The 16,189-nt window shown below is 44.8% G+C and overlaps 1 protein-coding gene across 3 annotated transcripts in view; it reads right to left on the bottom strand.

Moving 5' to 3' along the window:
• LOC120727419 (NACHT, LRR and PYD domains-containing protein 12-like) overlaps window positions 1–16,189 on the bottom strand; it is a 48,798-nt gene that overhangs the window by 27,781 nt on the left and 4,828 nt on the right. The window contains exons 1-4 of one of the 3 annotated variants that reach the window (XM_040021650.1): window positions 7,758–7,772; window positions 4,021–4,026; window positions 2,591–2,868; window positions 680–2,471 (exon numbers count right to left, since the gene is read on the bottom strand). In XM_040021650.1, the coding sequence (XP_039877584.1) occupies window positions 680–2,471; window positions 2,591–2,858 (2,060 nt within the window). In that variant the 5' untranslated portion in view covers window positions 2,859–2,868; window positions 4,021–4,026; window positions 7,758–7,772. Of the gene's footprint in view, window positions 1–679; window positions 2,472–2,590; window positions 2,869–4,020; window positions 4,027–7,757; window positions 7,773–16,189 lie in introns of those variants that run through there. The other 2 variants (XM_040021651.1, XM_040021652.1) reach the window with 2 other exon arrangements.

Here is a 16,189-nt window from a genome sequence, read left to right as displayed (position 1 = left end):
GAGACTTTTCAGCTTATACACCTACATATGTGTAAGGATATAAATATTTTGTATATTATGGTTATATTGGACTCAGTTGGTTTTCCCGGTATCTGTCTAGTTTGTGTTTTCCTGTTTAAGACACTGCTCTGTTTCAGTGACTCTGCTGTAACTGTAAAAAAGGCATTCATTCATTCATTCATCTTCCTCCTACAACACTAACACAAGTCAGTGTTTACATTTTCTCTCCATGTCCTCATAGATGTTATTAAATTTCATAATCATTAAGTAATGGTTTGACGGTACTTTTTTTTAGATACAGGTGTTAAGCTGAGATCTGATATCCGTCCATTGATCCATTGCTACTCATTAATTACCCACCTTGGATGTTAAAGAAGTTAGCAGTGAGCTATTCCATATCACTACATCCTAAAAATTCATAACTAAAGGAGAATCAAAATTAAGTCACACCAAACAGTTAAAAAAAGTGCTTATAAAATGCATCTTAATGGCTATGCTATGTATTCACATGCAAAATTATGCTGACAGGTGATTTAACTTAGAAATATGATCTGAAATTTGTCATTTTCTTTGATTTTAATTTCAGACTTTTTAAAAACCTAAAGAAAACCTGGTGTATTTCTGAATAAAAAATCTACTGCTCTATTCTGATGATGGTAATGAACCAATTTGGACTCACCGAGCCTTTCTGCAGTTCCTCACAGCTGGAATCAATCTCAGTCGTCCCCGTTTTGATGTGTTGTATTTCTGCAGGTCCAACTCATCCAGTACCTCCACTGACATCTGCAGCATGAAGGCCAGAGCTGAGCAGTGGATCTCAGAGAGTTCCTTGTCTGATCTGTTCTCTGACTTCAGGAACTCTTGGATGTCTTCATGTACTGAGAGGTCGTTCATCTCCATCAGACAGTGGAAAATGTTGATGCTTCTGTCAGGAGAGTTTTGATCACTATTCATCTTCTTTAGGCTGTTTATGGCACTCTGGATGGCTTCTGGACTGTTCTCTGTCTGACCCAGCAGACCACCTAAGATTCTCTGGTTGGACTCCAGACAGAGGCCATGAAGGAAGCGAACAAATAGGTCCAGGTGGCCATTTTGACTCTGGAGGGATTTTTTCATGACTCTCTTCAGGAAAACATTCAGAGATGACTCATTGTAGTCTATCCTCAGGAAGTCCACTACCACCTTTGCCGCCGTGTTGGTGAAACAGTGGAACATGTAGACTGCAGCCAGAAACTCCTGAATGCTCAGATGAACAAAGCAGTAGACTGGTTTCTGGAAGATCACACACTCTCTTTTGAAGATCTCTGTACAAACTCCTGAGTACACCGAGGCCTCTGTCACATCCAGACCACACTGCTCCAGGTCCTCTTGGTAGAACATGATGTTTCCTTTCTCCAGATGTTCAAATGCCAGCTTTCCCAGCTTCAGAAGAACTTCCCTGTCAGCCTCCGTCAGCTCATGTGGACTTGTCTCATGTCCCTCATAGTAGTTTTTCTTCTTCCTCTTTGTCTGAACCAGCAGGAAGTGTGAGTACATGTCAGTTAGGGTCTTGGGAAGCTCTCCTCTCTGCTCTGTAGTCAAGGTGTGCTCCAGAACTGTAGCAGTGATCCAGCAGAAGACTGGTATACTACACATGATGTTGAGGCTTCTGGATGTCTTCATGTGGGAGATGATTCTGCTGGACAGCTCTTCATCACTGAATCTCCTCCTGAAGTACTCCTCCTTCTGGGCGTCAGTGAAGCCTCGTACTTCTGTTAGCCTGTCAACACATGTAGGAGGGATCTGATTGGCTGCTGCAGGACGGGAAGTTATCCAGACGAGAGCCGAGGGAAGCAGATTCCCCTGGATGAGGTTTGTCAGCAGCTGGCTGACTGATGACTTCTGTGTGACATCAGACAGCAGCTTCCTGTTGGTGAAATCCAATGAAAGTCTGCTTTCATCCAGGCCATCAAAGATGAACAAAAGCTGAGAGACAGTGAGATTCTCTGCTGTGACCTTCTGTAATGTTGGATGGAAAACATGGAGCAGCTCCAGAAGACTGTACTGCTCATCTCTGATCAGGTTCAGCTCCATGAATGAAAGCAGAACCACCACGCTGACATGTTGGTTCTCCAAGCCCTTTGCCCAGTCCAGAGTGAACTTCTGCACTGAGAAGGTTTTTCCAACACCAGCCACGCCGTTGGTCAGAACCACTCTGATGGGTCTCTGTTGGTCAGGTAAGGTTTTAAAGATGTCCTGGCACCTGATTGGAGTGTCATGGAGGGCGTCCAGCTTGGAAGCTGTCTCCAGCTGCCTCACCTCATGTTGGGTATGAACCTCTTCACTCTGTCCATCTGTGATGTAGAGCTCAGTGTAGATCCTGTTGAGGAGGGTTCTACTTCCTGTTTCATCACTTCCTTCAGTCACACATTCAAATCTTCTCCTCAGACTGATCTTATGTTCATCTAAAACCTCCTGCAGACCAACATCTGCTGAAAGAAAGAAAAACAATGAGACTAAAGAGAAAGAAAACTCTTAAAGGTCAGAACAACACAACAAGAAGTCCAGTTTTCAGAAATGAGTCCATCAGCAGACAGATGTTCAGTCTTACTTTTTACACAGCTGCTCTGACTGGCTGTCTGCAGTCCAGCTATGGTTCTGGGTCTTTCTCCACACTGGGGACAGGAGAAGTCTCCTGATGAAGCAGACTGGTCCCAGTATGAGCAGATGCACTGTCTGCAGAAGCAGTGTCCACAGCTGGTAGAGACTGGATCCTTCAGGACGTCCTGGCACAAAGCACAGCATGAGAGCTGCTCCTCCTCACAAACACCACTCCTCTTCCTCTCTCTGTGAACACATTTATTGATCACTAAAATCATTTACTGACTGCTGCAAAAAAAAAACATCCAAATTTAAGAGATTATGACCATAGATAGTGGTTAGACTACACGCCTTTGGAGCACAGGACCGCAAGTTCGATTCCTGGGGTGTCTGTATCCAGTAAGGGTCCTAAGGCTAGACCCCCTATGCTAAGCAAGCCTACCGCAGACATGACCGAAGGCGCCCAGATGAACAAGGTCCGCTTCAGGTGTTGAGGAACCAGGGCACCCTGACGAGAAGTGGGCTACTGGAACAAGAGGGCATCAGTGGGCAAGAGACGAAAACAGGGTGTTGTTGGAATGCAACTACGAAAGTAACCCTGGCGGGAGGGGTTACATGAGTAGGATGAGGGACCTATGGATTCTTCGATACCGAACATCCACAATGACAGCTCAGTGTTCCAACATTCGAAAGAAGGGACTGCTCTCACAGCTAGAGATTGACGAGGTACAACATAAATGCTACGGCAAGGGGGAGATATCATCACCCCCACCCGAGATTGGGTACCAAGCCCCAAGTGCGATAGGAGAAGGATCATTGAGTGCGAGAGGAACTGACCTGAAAGATAGGATCATGGCCAAGCTTGAAACCTGGACCCCCCGTAGCCGGTTACCAAGATTACGTGAAGTACCCTCAGAAGGTCTGCTAGATGATGTTAATGCAGCACTACGGACAATACCTACAACCACGATTACCGACACTAACAAGCTGATCTACAATACAGCAGCAGTGATCAGTGAGATGCTTGGCTACAAGTTGAACAGCCAAGATCAAGGAGGTTAGCCAACTATTGCCTAAGGAACTAAGGAACACGAGAAGCTTGAGAAATACCAAAGCTCAGAGAAGAGCTCAAGAAGATGTGGAGGGTGAAGGTGACGGTGGTCCCAGTAGTAATCAGAGCACTAGGTGCAGTGACTCCCAAGCTAGGCGAGTGGCTCCAGAAGATCCCGGGAACAACAGCGGAGATCTCTGTCCAGAAGAGCGCAGTCCTAGGAACAGCTAAGATACTGCGCAGGACCCTCAAGCTCCCAGGCCTCTGGTAGAGGACCCGAGCTTGAAGGATTGACCGCCCACACGGGCGGTGGGGATTTTTTTTTTTTTATAGCTAGCCTTGGCAAAACGTTTTGAGAATCACAGAAATATTAGTTTTCACAGCTAAACTTGCTGCTAAACTTCTTTTCCATCTTTATTTCAGTTGTTTCTGTAGGGGACTGGTGACGGCTCCCGGGCCTGGCAGATCCCCAAAGAAGGCATCCCTAGGAGCAGTAATAACTGCGCGATACGAAGGTCGAAGACGTCAGCGGAATTGATTTGACTTTTTTATACAGCAAAGAGTCACAGTGACAGACACCTCGAGACTCTGCAATGATATCTCGAGGAAAACCCAACAATCATATGACCCCCTATGAGCAAGAACTTTGGTAACAGTGGGAAGGAAAAACTCCCTTTTAAAAGGAAGAAACCTCCGGCAGAACCAGGATCAGGGAGGGGCGGGGCCATTTGTTCAAGTTCAAGTTCAAATTTTATTCACCACATGCAGTGGCAGGTTGCCCTGCAGTGGAATAAACCCGCCCCCGACCATACACACACAACACAGACATCACATGGGGATACAAGTCAGAGAACGGTTGCATTACAGAAAAAAACACTGAAATGTACACTACAAAGGGAAAGTACAAGAGGAAAGAAAGAGACCTCTATTCATGCTGGGCTATAGGAGGACAGCATGAGAACAGGAAACAAAAAAACTCCTCTGCACAGAAAGCACATAAATGTCCACTGTACAACATTATAGGGCACGTGACCAGCAACAGGGTTGGGTAGGGGATAAGGAGTAATCCCAGGCAACACAGCAGCCATCCTGCCACTGCGCCGACTCTCCAGCATGGGCCCAGACCCACCTCGTGTTCCCAGGAGGCGACAAGCATCGGAGGCATTGGAAGGGGAGGGGGGATGTGTGAGTGCTTATCAGTGTAAGTATATGTGTGTGCGTATCCATAGTTCAGCTGAGACAGTGTCCTCCGCCCTATCAGGCTAAGTAAACAGTCTACCAGCAAAACCAGGTGGCCTTGCATACAGTGGGAAGAACAGTCAACACACAGTCGTTATCAGGGAGTTTTTGGTCGGCTCCAGCCTTGAGCCCACAGCTGGCGCCGAGGGGGTATCCGCATTATGATGTTTATGTTGTTGATTTTTCTTTTATGCGAGCAGCTCATGAGAATTTCAAAGCTGTTCTTTAACACTCCGACACTGGTCTCTCAAACTTGCGCTCCGTGGTCTTGTCATTCTTGTGATCAGAGAGCCGATTCTGAGAACTCATGACTGCAGTGAACTGTTCCACGATGTAATCCAACTTTCGCTCAGAGGTGTTATCCTGAGCGGACTTCTCCTTGATGTAACTCAGAGGTGTTATTCTGAGTATTCACGGCAGCCGTAAGCTTCTCCAAGGTCTTAACCATGCTGCACTCAGCATTCTGAGAAGTCGCGCCTCGTCCCATTGTTTCAATCCCAGCGGACAGCCTTGGGGGGGTTTGAACAGCTGGTTCTGCTTTCTTAATTCTCCGATAAGCCAGGGCCAAGCCAGCTCCGATCAGCAAGAACCCTGTTATCATGGTTCCGAATAGGTAGATATCTTCAGCGTCCTCGATCGACAGTCCAGCTAGGCACACGACCCTCCATTTCTGCCACCCGTCCATTGTGTATCCGGCAGGGAAAGTCCCTCCAGGGCACTCGGGCTCTCCCGAGCCCAGACTTCTCGTTGAGAAGAGGGTGTCAATAGCATTGAGAGACCAGTTGATCAAATCCATAATTCTCTTTTAGGTTTTAGAAACAGACTGTGAGAGAGTGTTCCAGGGAAAAGTAATACACACGAGACAAGACAAGGACACAAGAGGCTAAGCAGGGAAGATAAGGGGAAGGAGGAGAGGAGAAAAGGTGTGACTGCCTTCGCCGAGAGCCAAACGAGTTAGGGGAAGGTGAAGACGTACATGTAGAGAGCAGACAGGCAGCACTAATGCTGTTTTAGTCAGATCCACTTTCTTGATAAATTGCTCAATAGTAGAGCAGGATGTATATTTTTGTGAGTGTATTGGGGGCAGAGTGAGCATCATCACAGTTTGCCTTTCCTCAGAAGTTACCACACACCACAGCTGGGATGTTGGTCTGTGGACGCCTCTCTGGGTGTTTCCTTCCTCTTCAAAGTTCCTCTTTCCTGAACTTGGTGTTTGTGACAGATGCTGATCGTCTCCATGTGAAGGTAAGTGAAGCAGTGTGTAATGTTTTCCTGGCTAACATCAGCTGTGTGCAGCTTAGTTCCAGCACAAACAGCACAAATCTGTATATCCTGAATCCATAGCTCACGGTAACGGACTCACCGCTGGACCAACGAGGCCGAGTGTTAAAAACTCTTCCTCTTTTTAAGGTTGTGTGTGTGTGTGTGTTGGTTAACATTAAATGTCTCTAAGCAGGTGTAAATACTTATTTCCACTGTAGATGATCTATAGTCTGTATATAAAAGATGGCAACAGACTCAGGGTTCATAGTTTAGTTTCTTGAAGCTTTGAGTTGAGTGTTGTTTTTCTTCAGTTTCTGGAAGTTTCAGGTGCTTTTTACAGACAACGTTTGTTGTCCTGAATGTTTGAAGGAAAAAAAGACTCTGTTATGATTCAGTTTGCATGTTTTCAAATGGACTCTGTATTAAATCTCCTTGCCTTCATTGTAAAGTTGGAGTACCCTGAGGTTCCATACTGGGACCAATTTTCTTTTCTTTTTACATTCATGATTTACCAAATGTCTGTCAGAACATCAATAACCAGCTGTGTGCAGATAATGCTGTTATTTTTACACAGGCAGAGTTTCTCCGGATTATAAACCATAGAAACCTCAGGCTGTTCTTCCTGCTCAGGTCAAAGGTCCTCATCCCAGTCTGTGCAACCGCTTAGCAACCCCACTTCCTGTTTTTAACACCTCTCTCAGTCACTAACAGTCACATGAACACACACAGGAAGTTGACAAATAGATGAAACTAGAAACTACTTCCTGTGCTTAAACAGACAGATGTACAGACACAGCTTTGCTTTCAGCTCTCTGGGTCTTCAGGTTTATGTCTGTTTGGTCTGATTCTGACTTCCTGTCCAACCTGTTTAGTCCCAAAATAAAAGAACTTCAGATCTTACTTTCAATAACACACAGTACAGAAAAAAGTACCAAGCAGGTAGCTGGTAACAAAGATGTGTTTTCAAACAGTTTCAGTAAACCATCCTGTTAAAACTGTAACTGTGTTTAACAGGAACATGAAAGCACCACATGATGCTGCTGTCTCCTGTGTCTGTACAGAGTTTGAAGAAGAAAGCTGAATCTTCTTCAGTCACACAATGTTCCTCTGTCTCTGCATCTGTTTCTCTGACTGCAGCTGTCCAACTCTGCAGCACGTTAACTCTGCTGATCCTCTTTGAATCCTGGATCAGGAAGTAAAGCCGTTGAATAATTGGTGGGGTTTTTTGGTTTTTTTTACTGTAGCAATCAGAATTATTGTCTGAAGGCCAAGAAAGATGCCCAACAGATTTATTTAATCCAGGTGGATCATTATGGCTTTGCCATATTGGTCGACTTGATTGATCTTTGTTATTATTATTTGTTTATTCGTTTTAAGTTATTACAAAATGGACAGACATGACAGGGGGAAGAGAAAGAAGAAAAGGGAGGGAAAGAAAACAGAAGGGAAGAGGGACAGTGAGAAAAGGCAAAAATAAAAATCTGCTGGATCACCTGTTGAAAGAAAAAAAAGAAAACAAGCAAAAAGAGAGCAACTCAGTACGGAGACCACAGCAAACACCTTCATAAGTATAAGTAACTAAATATACTAAAGTAATACTAAATATTAAATGTTATTGGGCAACACGCAAGACTGACAGCACACAATATGCTCTGAGGTAGCAGCCAAGAAAGGTATAGTTTGTGTCTGTGTGCCCACACCTGTGTGGATGAGCGCGCTTGTATTCAAACGGTTTCTCAGTAAAGCTATCTACTAGAGGGTGTGGGGAACCATAGGCCCCCCAGGGCCCCAGAAATCCAGAGCACGAGAGCCCAAGGAGGACCACCAGAGGGGCAGCTGCGCCACCCTCCCAGAAAGAGCTGACAAGAGCTTAGGGGTCACCCGGCAGCCACGGTGCAGAAGCCACAGGGAGCTGCGGTTACGTGCCCGCAGGCTCTGCCGGCAGCTAGCCATGGCAGGGAGGATGGAGGGACCCCCACCCCTGGGAAGGGGCCCAACTGAGCCACGGGTGCCAGGCCCTGTCAAGCCAGCAGCCCAGGAGGCTGAGAACCACCAAGGCACCGACGGAAGAGGGCATCAGCCACCAGCAGGGAGTGTGGTGGGGGGAGATAGGACCCCACACCTGGGAGTGCCTGAGATGTTCCCAGAGAGGTGGAGTCTAAGACCCGACCTGATACACAGACATAGACAAACAGGCAAACAGAGATACAAGCATGCATTCCCACCCTCATGCACACATATACAATGCCCAATGTGGAGACAAGCAGAAATGAACAGTGTACACACGCTCCCCAAACTTACTCTATACCCCCAGGTCCATGTACCTTCGCCCCCAGAGGCCCAATCTGCCTCTAGACCCAGGAGATGTTGCCCTTTTTCCTGGGGTGGAGACACGCAGACCGCCCCTGGTCCTGCAGTAGCAGGGAGGCCCAGCATCCCAGACCTCAACCAGATGGCCAACTCCTCCTCCCAGCCCCCTGCCCCGATAGCAAACAGAGAATGGGGGTGTGTGAAGACCCCATACCTCTCTTATTTGGTGTTGCTGTGTGCTGTTCTAAAGTGCATTTAAAACACGGGAGGGGCGTAATATTTTCTGCCAGCAGGTGTCAGCACGGTTAATAAATAAATAAAGTCAATAATCTGTTGGCTAAATGTTCTTGTTGTCAGAGGTAAACAGAGGTGAGAGGAGCAGATAATAAGGATTAAATATAGTGCTGAATAACTAAATGCTGCTAGTCTGTGACGTAGCTGCCAGCAGCATCACGTCATTTCTTTACTCTGACCTTTAACATTAGTTAGTTAGAGTATGAACTCTGTAAGCAGTCAGTTTGGTCCTGGACATCGTTACCGACATAAAGCTGTTCTCTGCAGCCATGTTTGACCTGCTGCTTTGTAGGACTACACTAATGGAGGATTTGGAGGCTGAACTTGGCTCTGTGACACTTTTTGTAATGAACCGAAGAAAGCTGCTTCTCAGAAGGATGTTAGTCCAACACATCAGACACGACCTCTGCAGCTCTCAGTTGATGTGCACATGAATGATTTGTGTTTCCTCTGCAGGTAGAAAGTGTGTGTGAGCTGATGTGAATTGAGCAGCATGGATCAGTGTGAGGACAGAGAGGAGGGAGTCCCTCCCTCTAAAAGCACTCTGTGTGGGGAACATGAGAGCCAGACCAAAGCTCAGAGGTGAGATGACCATCTCTAACTGTCCATGACTCTTCTATTCAATTCAATTCAATTCAATTTTATTTATATAGCGCCAAATCACAACAAAAGTCGCCTCAAGGCGCTTCATAGATACAGAGAAAAACCCAACAATCATATGACCCCCTATGAGCAAGTACTTTGGCAACAGTGGGAAGGAAAAACTCCCTTTTAACAGGAAGAAACCTCCGGCAGAACCAGGCTCAGGGAGGGGCGGGGCCATCTGCTGTGACCGGTTGGGGTGAGAGAAGGAAGACAGGATAAAGACATGCTGTGGAAGAGAGACAGAGGTTAATAACAGATATGATTCAATGCAGAGAGGTCTGTTAATACATACTGAGTGAGAAAGGTGACTGGAAAGGAAAAACTCAATGCATCATGGGAATCCCCCGGCAGCCTACATCTATTGCAGCATAGCTAAGGGAGGATTCAGGGTCACCTGGTCCAGCCCTAACTATATGCTTTAGCAAAAAGGAAAGTTTGAAGCCTAATCTTAAAAGTAGAGATAGTGTCTGTCTCCCGAATCCAAACTGGAAGCTGGTTCCACAGAAGAGGGGCCTGAAAGCTGAAGGCTCTCCCTCCCATTCTACTTTTAAATACTCTAGGAACAACAAGTAGACCTGCAGAGCGAGAGTGAAGTGCTCTAATAGGGTGATATGGTACTACAAAGTCATTAAGATAAGATGGGGCCTGATTATTTAAGACCTTGTATGTGAGGAGCAGGATTTTGAATTCAATTCTGGATTTAACAGGAAGCCAATGAAGGGAAGCCAAAACAGGAGAAATATGCTCTCTCTTTCTAGTCCCTGTCAGGACTCTTGCTGCAGCATTTTGGATTAGCTGAAGGCTTTTCAGTGAGTTTTTTGGACATCCTGATAATAATGAATTACAGTCGTCCAGCCTGGAAGTAATAAATGCATGAACTAGTTTTTCAGCGTCACTCTGAGACAGGATATTTCTAACTTTAGAGATGTTGCATAAATGGAAGAAAGCAGTCTTACATATTTGTTTAATATGTGCGTTGAAGGACATGTCCTGGTCAAAAATGACTCCAAGGTTCCTCACAGCGTTACTGGAGGCCAAGGTAATGCCATCCAAAGTAAGAATCTGCTTAGATTAGATTAGAACAGTGTTCCAGGGAAAAGTAATACACACGAGACAAGACAAGGACACAAGAGGCTAAGCAGGGAAGATAAGGGGAAGGAGGAGAGGAGAAAAGTGCGACTGCCTTCGACCAGAGCCAAACGAGCAATCTGCCGCGACCGGTTGGGGAGAGAGAAGGAGAAGAGGATGAAGACGAGCACACGGAGATTGCACGGAGAGGGAACATCTCTCCATGGTGTGGAGTGGATGAACTTGGACAATTCAGGAGGAATGGCAGGAGAAGAGATCCAAGGAAGTTGCAAACAAAGACAAAAATCTTAATGGATGAATGAGGGGAACCCTCAATCGGGTAGTGACGTGGCTCGACTTTCAGCTGAAACGCTAACAGAAAAGAATGCTGGATTTGAGATTTGAGGTAGGGCTTGACGGCTCGAAAAGCTTGTGAGCTTGTCTTTGAGTGAAAGATGAAGAGGGAGGGTGCTTAGCGGGTTAATTAATTTGGATAGGGTAGCAATTATGACTGAGCTGATTTCTGAATTAACAGAAGTGACAGCAGCAGCTTGGGAAGACTGTTTATAGGAAAATAATGTCTATAATAATAACCCCCAAAATCATCAGAGAGCAGATTGCGAGTCCATTGGTCTTCGTGGGAGATGATAAGCTGTTCAGACGTAGTCAGAACCATGAGTCGACTTAGAGAGGGGTCTCGAATGATTGTGTCGAGGGTGGATGCCTGATGGTGCTAGTGATAGCACATGAGAAATGAAGGGACACCATGAAGAATTATGCACACGACGCAGTTTGGGTGTCTAAAAAGAAGTGATAGAGGACAGAACCTGGCATCTCGGTGCCACGAAGGTTTACCTTTGCTTTGCAAAGGCTCCTGCCAAAACTGGCATCTTGGGGCCGGAAGCATGCTGCTGCATTTGCAAATGAGGAATGAAGAGAGAACCTGGCATCTGGGGCGACCGTGGCTCAGGGAGTTGGGAATTGCATCTGTAACTGGAAGGTCGCCGGTTCAATCCCCGGGCTCTCTGTCCTGGTCGTTGTGTCCTTGGGCAAGACACTTTACCCTACTGGTGTTGGCCAGAGGGGCCGATGGCGCGATATGGCAGCCTCACTTCTGTCAGTCTGCCCCAGGGCAGCTGTGGCTACAACCGTAGCTGCCTCCACCAGTGTGTGAATGCTAGAGTGAATGAATAGTGGAATTGTAAAGCGCTTTGGGTGCCTTGAAAAGCGCTATATAAATCCAATCCGTTATTATGAGGCCCTGATGGTAAAAAATTACATTTCCACGAAAATGACATCACTTCCGGTTTTGGCCAGGTAATGGCGGACATGCGATAGTTCACGCTGACGTCTATGGGGCGATCGTGGCTCAAGAGTTGGGAGTTTGCCTTGTAATCGGAAGGTTGCCGGTTCGAGCCCCGGCTTGGACAGTCTTGGTCGTTGTGTCCTCGGGCAAGACACTTCACCCGTTGCCTACTGGTGGTGGTCAGAGGGCCCGGTGGCGCCAGTGTCCGGCAGCCTCGCCTCTGTCAGTGCGCCCCAGGGTGGCTGTGGCTACAATGTAGCTGCCATCACCTGTGTGTGAATGGGTGGATGACTGGATATGTAAAGCGCTTTGGGGTCCTTAGGGACTAGTAAAGCGCTATATAAATACAGGCCATCTATTCTAATGTAGGAAGTGGTATGAACAGCTGATTGGCAAAGCGTGTTTCTGGAATATTATGTTTTTGTTGCTGCAAGCGCTTTTTATGCAGTTTTTGCAAAGCCATATGTGGAAGGAAACTATGACCTAGGACAAGCTGATGGCATAAGATGTAAGTACAACTCCTCCGATTTCATATGCAAAAAAAATTATTGCGCTAGCTTACGTGGTTGCGGTTCTACCAGGATTTAAAAGTAGTTGCGCAAAACGGAGCGTGCCCGCTCTGACCGGTTTTAAAGGGTTAAGAGAGAACCTGGCAACCCGGTGCCGATGTTTGCCATAGAGTTTAGCCGAGGAGGGAAGAGGCTGGGAACCTGGCAGTTCAGTGCCGAGGTTTGCTGCAGAAATTTGCAAAGGAGGGAAAAGAACCCACCTACCACTTCAATCACACTCTAGATCTTGTTTTAACATATGGCCAGGAAAGGCGACTGGAAGTGAATGTTATTCTCCTTAAGCACCTTCTTTGCTGCCACATATTCTCTTTTTCTTCCTTGTATCTCCGGGGCATAATCATTGTCCACATATATCCTAGTGCCTTGAAAATCACACTCTAGATATTGTTTTAACATATGGAATAGAAACTGCACATTTAACAGTGTTTCCTGAAAACCCTCTGCTGTCTGATCATTTCCTGTTAACACTTAGATTAATTACACAGCAGTGGGGAACAGACTTTATCACAATAGATGTCTTTCTGAAAGCGCTGTAACTAAGTTTAAGAATATATTCCAACCACTGTTATCATCTTCAATGCCCTGTACCAACATAGAGCAGAGCAGCTATCTGAACACTACCCCAACAGAGGTCGATTATCTTTTTTTACCTCCTCACTACGTACGACTCTACAGGGAGTGCAGAATTATTAGGCAAATGAGTATTTTGTCCACATCATCGTCTTCATGCATGTTGTCTTACTCCAAGCTGTATAGGCTCGAAAGCCTACTACCAATTAAGCATATTAGGTGATGTGCATCTCTGTAATGAGAAGGGGTGTGGTCTAATGACATCAACACCCTATATCAGGTGTGCATAATTATTAGGCAACGTCCTTTCCTTTGGCAAAATGGGTCAAAAGAAGGACTTGACAGGCTCAGAAAAGTCAAAAATAGTGAGATATCTTGCAGAGGGATGCAGCAGTCTCAAAATTGCAAAGCTTCTGAAGCGTGATCGTCAAACAATCAAGCGTTTCATTCAAAATAGTCAACAGGGTCGCAAGAGCGCACCATCCGCTCCGAGCTCCCTGACCTGCACTCAATCTACAGCAGGCGGTGCAGGACCAAGGCCAGGAAGATCGTGAAGGACCTCAGCCATCCCAACAACAGACTGTTCTCTCTGCTGAGGTCAGGGAAGCGATTCCGCTCCCTGAAGACCAACACAGAGAGACTGAGGAGGAGCTTCTTCCCGCAGGCGATACGGTCTCTCAATCACACCACCACAAAGTACTGACCCACACATATAGTTGTTACACACACACTGGACATTCTGGACATTGTTATCACTTAAATCACTTTAAGCATATTTGCACTGCACAAGACATAATGTGGATTGCACAACACTGGACATTATATTCTTCATTTCCAGTTAATACTTGTACAGCTGCTGTTATTGTGTGTGTGTATATATATATATATATATATATATATATATATATATATATATATATATATATATATATATATATATATATATTTATTTATATTTCTTCATACATTCTTATATAGTTCTATACTGTGTATTGTGTATTTTATTGTACAGTTATTTTATTTTCAACTTTAATTTATATATTTTATCTTATTCTTTCCGAGTTAAATTTACCCTTCATTCTAATTTGTGTTGCACAGTTATTTCATTTTTAACCTTAATTTTTTTTATATTTTATTCCTTCCTAGTTAAATTTACACTTTAATTTTTCATATTTATTTCCTTTTTTTTTCTTCTTTAGGTCACGAGCAGTTGTCTAAGCATTTCACTGCATATCGTATTGTGTATGACTGTGTACGTGACAAATAAAAATTTGAATTTGAATTTGAATTTGAAAAGAAGCATGTGGAAAAACCAAGGCGCAAAATAACTGCCCATGAACTGAGAAAAGTCAAGCGTGTAGCTGCCAAGATGCCACTTGCCACCAGTTTGGCCATATTTCAGAGCTGCAACATCACTGGAGTGCCCAAAAGCACAAAGTGTGCAATACTCAGAGACATGGCCAAGGTAAGAAAGGCTGAAAGTCGACCACCACTGAACAAGACACACAAGCTGAAACGTCAAGACTGGGCCAAGAAATATCTCAAGACTGGTTTTTCTAAGGTTTTATGGACTGATGACATGAGAGTGAGTCTTGATGGGCCAGATGGATGGGCCCGTGGCTGGATTGGTAAAGGGCAGAGAGCTCCAGTCCGACTCAGATGCCAGCAAGGTGGAGGTGGAGTACTGGTTTGGGCTGGTATCATCAAAGATGAGCTTGTGGGGCCTTTTCGGGTTGAGGATGGAGTCAAGCTCAACTCCCAGTCCTACTGCCAGTTTCTGGAAGACACCTTCTTCAAGCAGTGGTACAGGAAGAAGTCTGCATCCTTCAAGAAAAACATGATTTTCATGCAGGACAATGCTCCATCACACGCGTCCAAGTACTCCACAGCGTGGCTGGCAAGAAAGGGTATAAAAGAAGAAAAACTAATGACATGGCCTCCTTGTTCACCTGATCTGAACCCCATTGAGAACCTGTGGTCCATCATCAAATGTGAGATTTACAAGGAGGGAAAACAGTACACCTCTCTGAACAGTGTCTGGGAGGCTGTGGTTGCTGCTGCACGCAATGTTGATGGTGAACAGATCAAAACACTGACAGAATCCATGGATGGCAGGCTTTTGAGTGTCCTTGCAAAGAAAGGTGGCTATATTGGTCGCTGATTTGTTTTTGTTTTGTTTTTGAATGTCAGAAATGTATATTTGTGAATGTGGAGATGTTATATTGGTGTCACTGGTAAAAATAAATAATTGAAATAGGTATATATTTGTTGTTTGTTAAGTTGCCTAATAATTATGCACAGTAATAGTCACCTGCACACACAGATATCCCCCTAAAATAGCTAAAACTAAAAACAAACTAAAAACTACTTCCAAAAACATTCAGCTTTGATATTAATGAGTTTTTTGGGTTCACTGAGAACATGGTTGTTGTTCAATAATAAAATTATTCCTCAAAAATACAACTTGCCTAATAATTCTGCACTCCCTGTAGATACTGTAGCTCCTGTGAAAACTAAGGCCTCAAATCAGAAGTACCTGACTCCGTGGTATAATTCTCAAACACGTAGCCTAAAGCAGATGACTCGTAAGCTGGAGAGGAAATGGCGTGTCACAAATTTAGAGGATCATCATTTAGCCTGGAGAAATAGTTTGTTGCTTTATAAGAAAGCCCTCCGCAAAGCCAGAACATCTTACTATTCATCACTGATTGAAGAAAATAAGAACAACCCCAGGTTTCTCTTCAGCTCTGTAGCCAGGCTGACAAAAAGTCAGAGCTCTGTTGAGCCAACCATCCCTTTAACGTTAACTAGTAATGACTTCATGAACTTCTTCACAAATAAAATTTTTATCATTAGAGAATAAATTACCAATAATCATCCCACAGATGTAATATTATCTACAGCTACTCTTAGCACCATTGATGTTAAGTTAGACTCTTTTTCTCCAATTGATCTTTCTGAGTTAACTTTTTAGTAATTATGATTATCATAATTAAATTATCATGACGATGGAGAACAATAGAGAGTATGGAGCTAGCGACAGATTTCCAGCTTGCAATAAAAAAGTGTTAGAAGCAAGGGCGTAGATTTGGCATGGATGGAAGGGACATCTCCCCACCAATATCCAGCGATTATTGAATTGTCCCCACCAATAATTTGATCTCTTTGAGTAAAGAAAAATAAACCCGATACAAAGAAAAAAAAAAAGATCTGTCAACATCTCATTCACCTAGCGGTGCAGAAAGAGTTAAATTACGTTCTTACTGGAGTCCTACCTCATGTGACAAATATGGC

This window comes from Simochromis diagramma, unplaced genomic scaffold, assembly GCF_900408965.1.
Source record: "Simochromis diagramma unplaced genomic scaffold, fSimDia1.1 OVJJ01000653.1, whole genome shotgun sequence".
NCBI classification, from domain to species: domain Eukaryota; kingdom Metazoa; phylum Chordata; class Actinopteri; order Cichliformes; family Cichlidae; genus Simochromis; species Simochromis diagramma.
The sequence above is the reverse complement of the archived record's forward strand: the minus strand, read 5'-3'. Positions and strand labels throughout refer to the sequence as shown.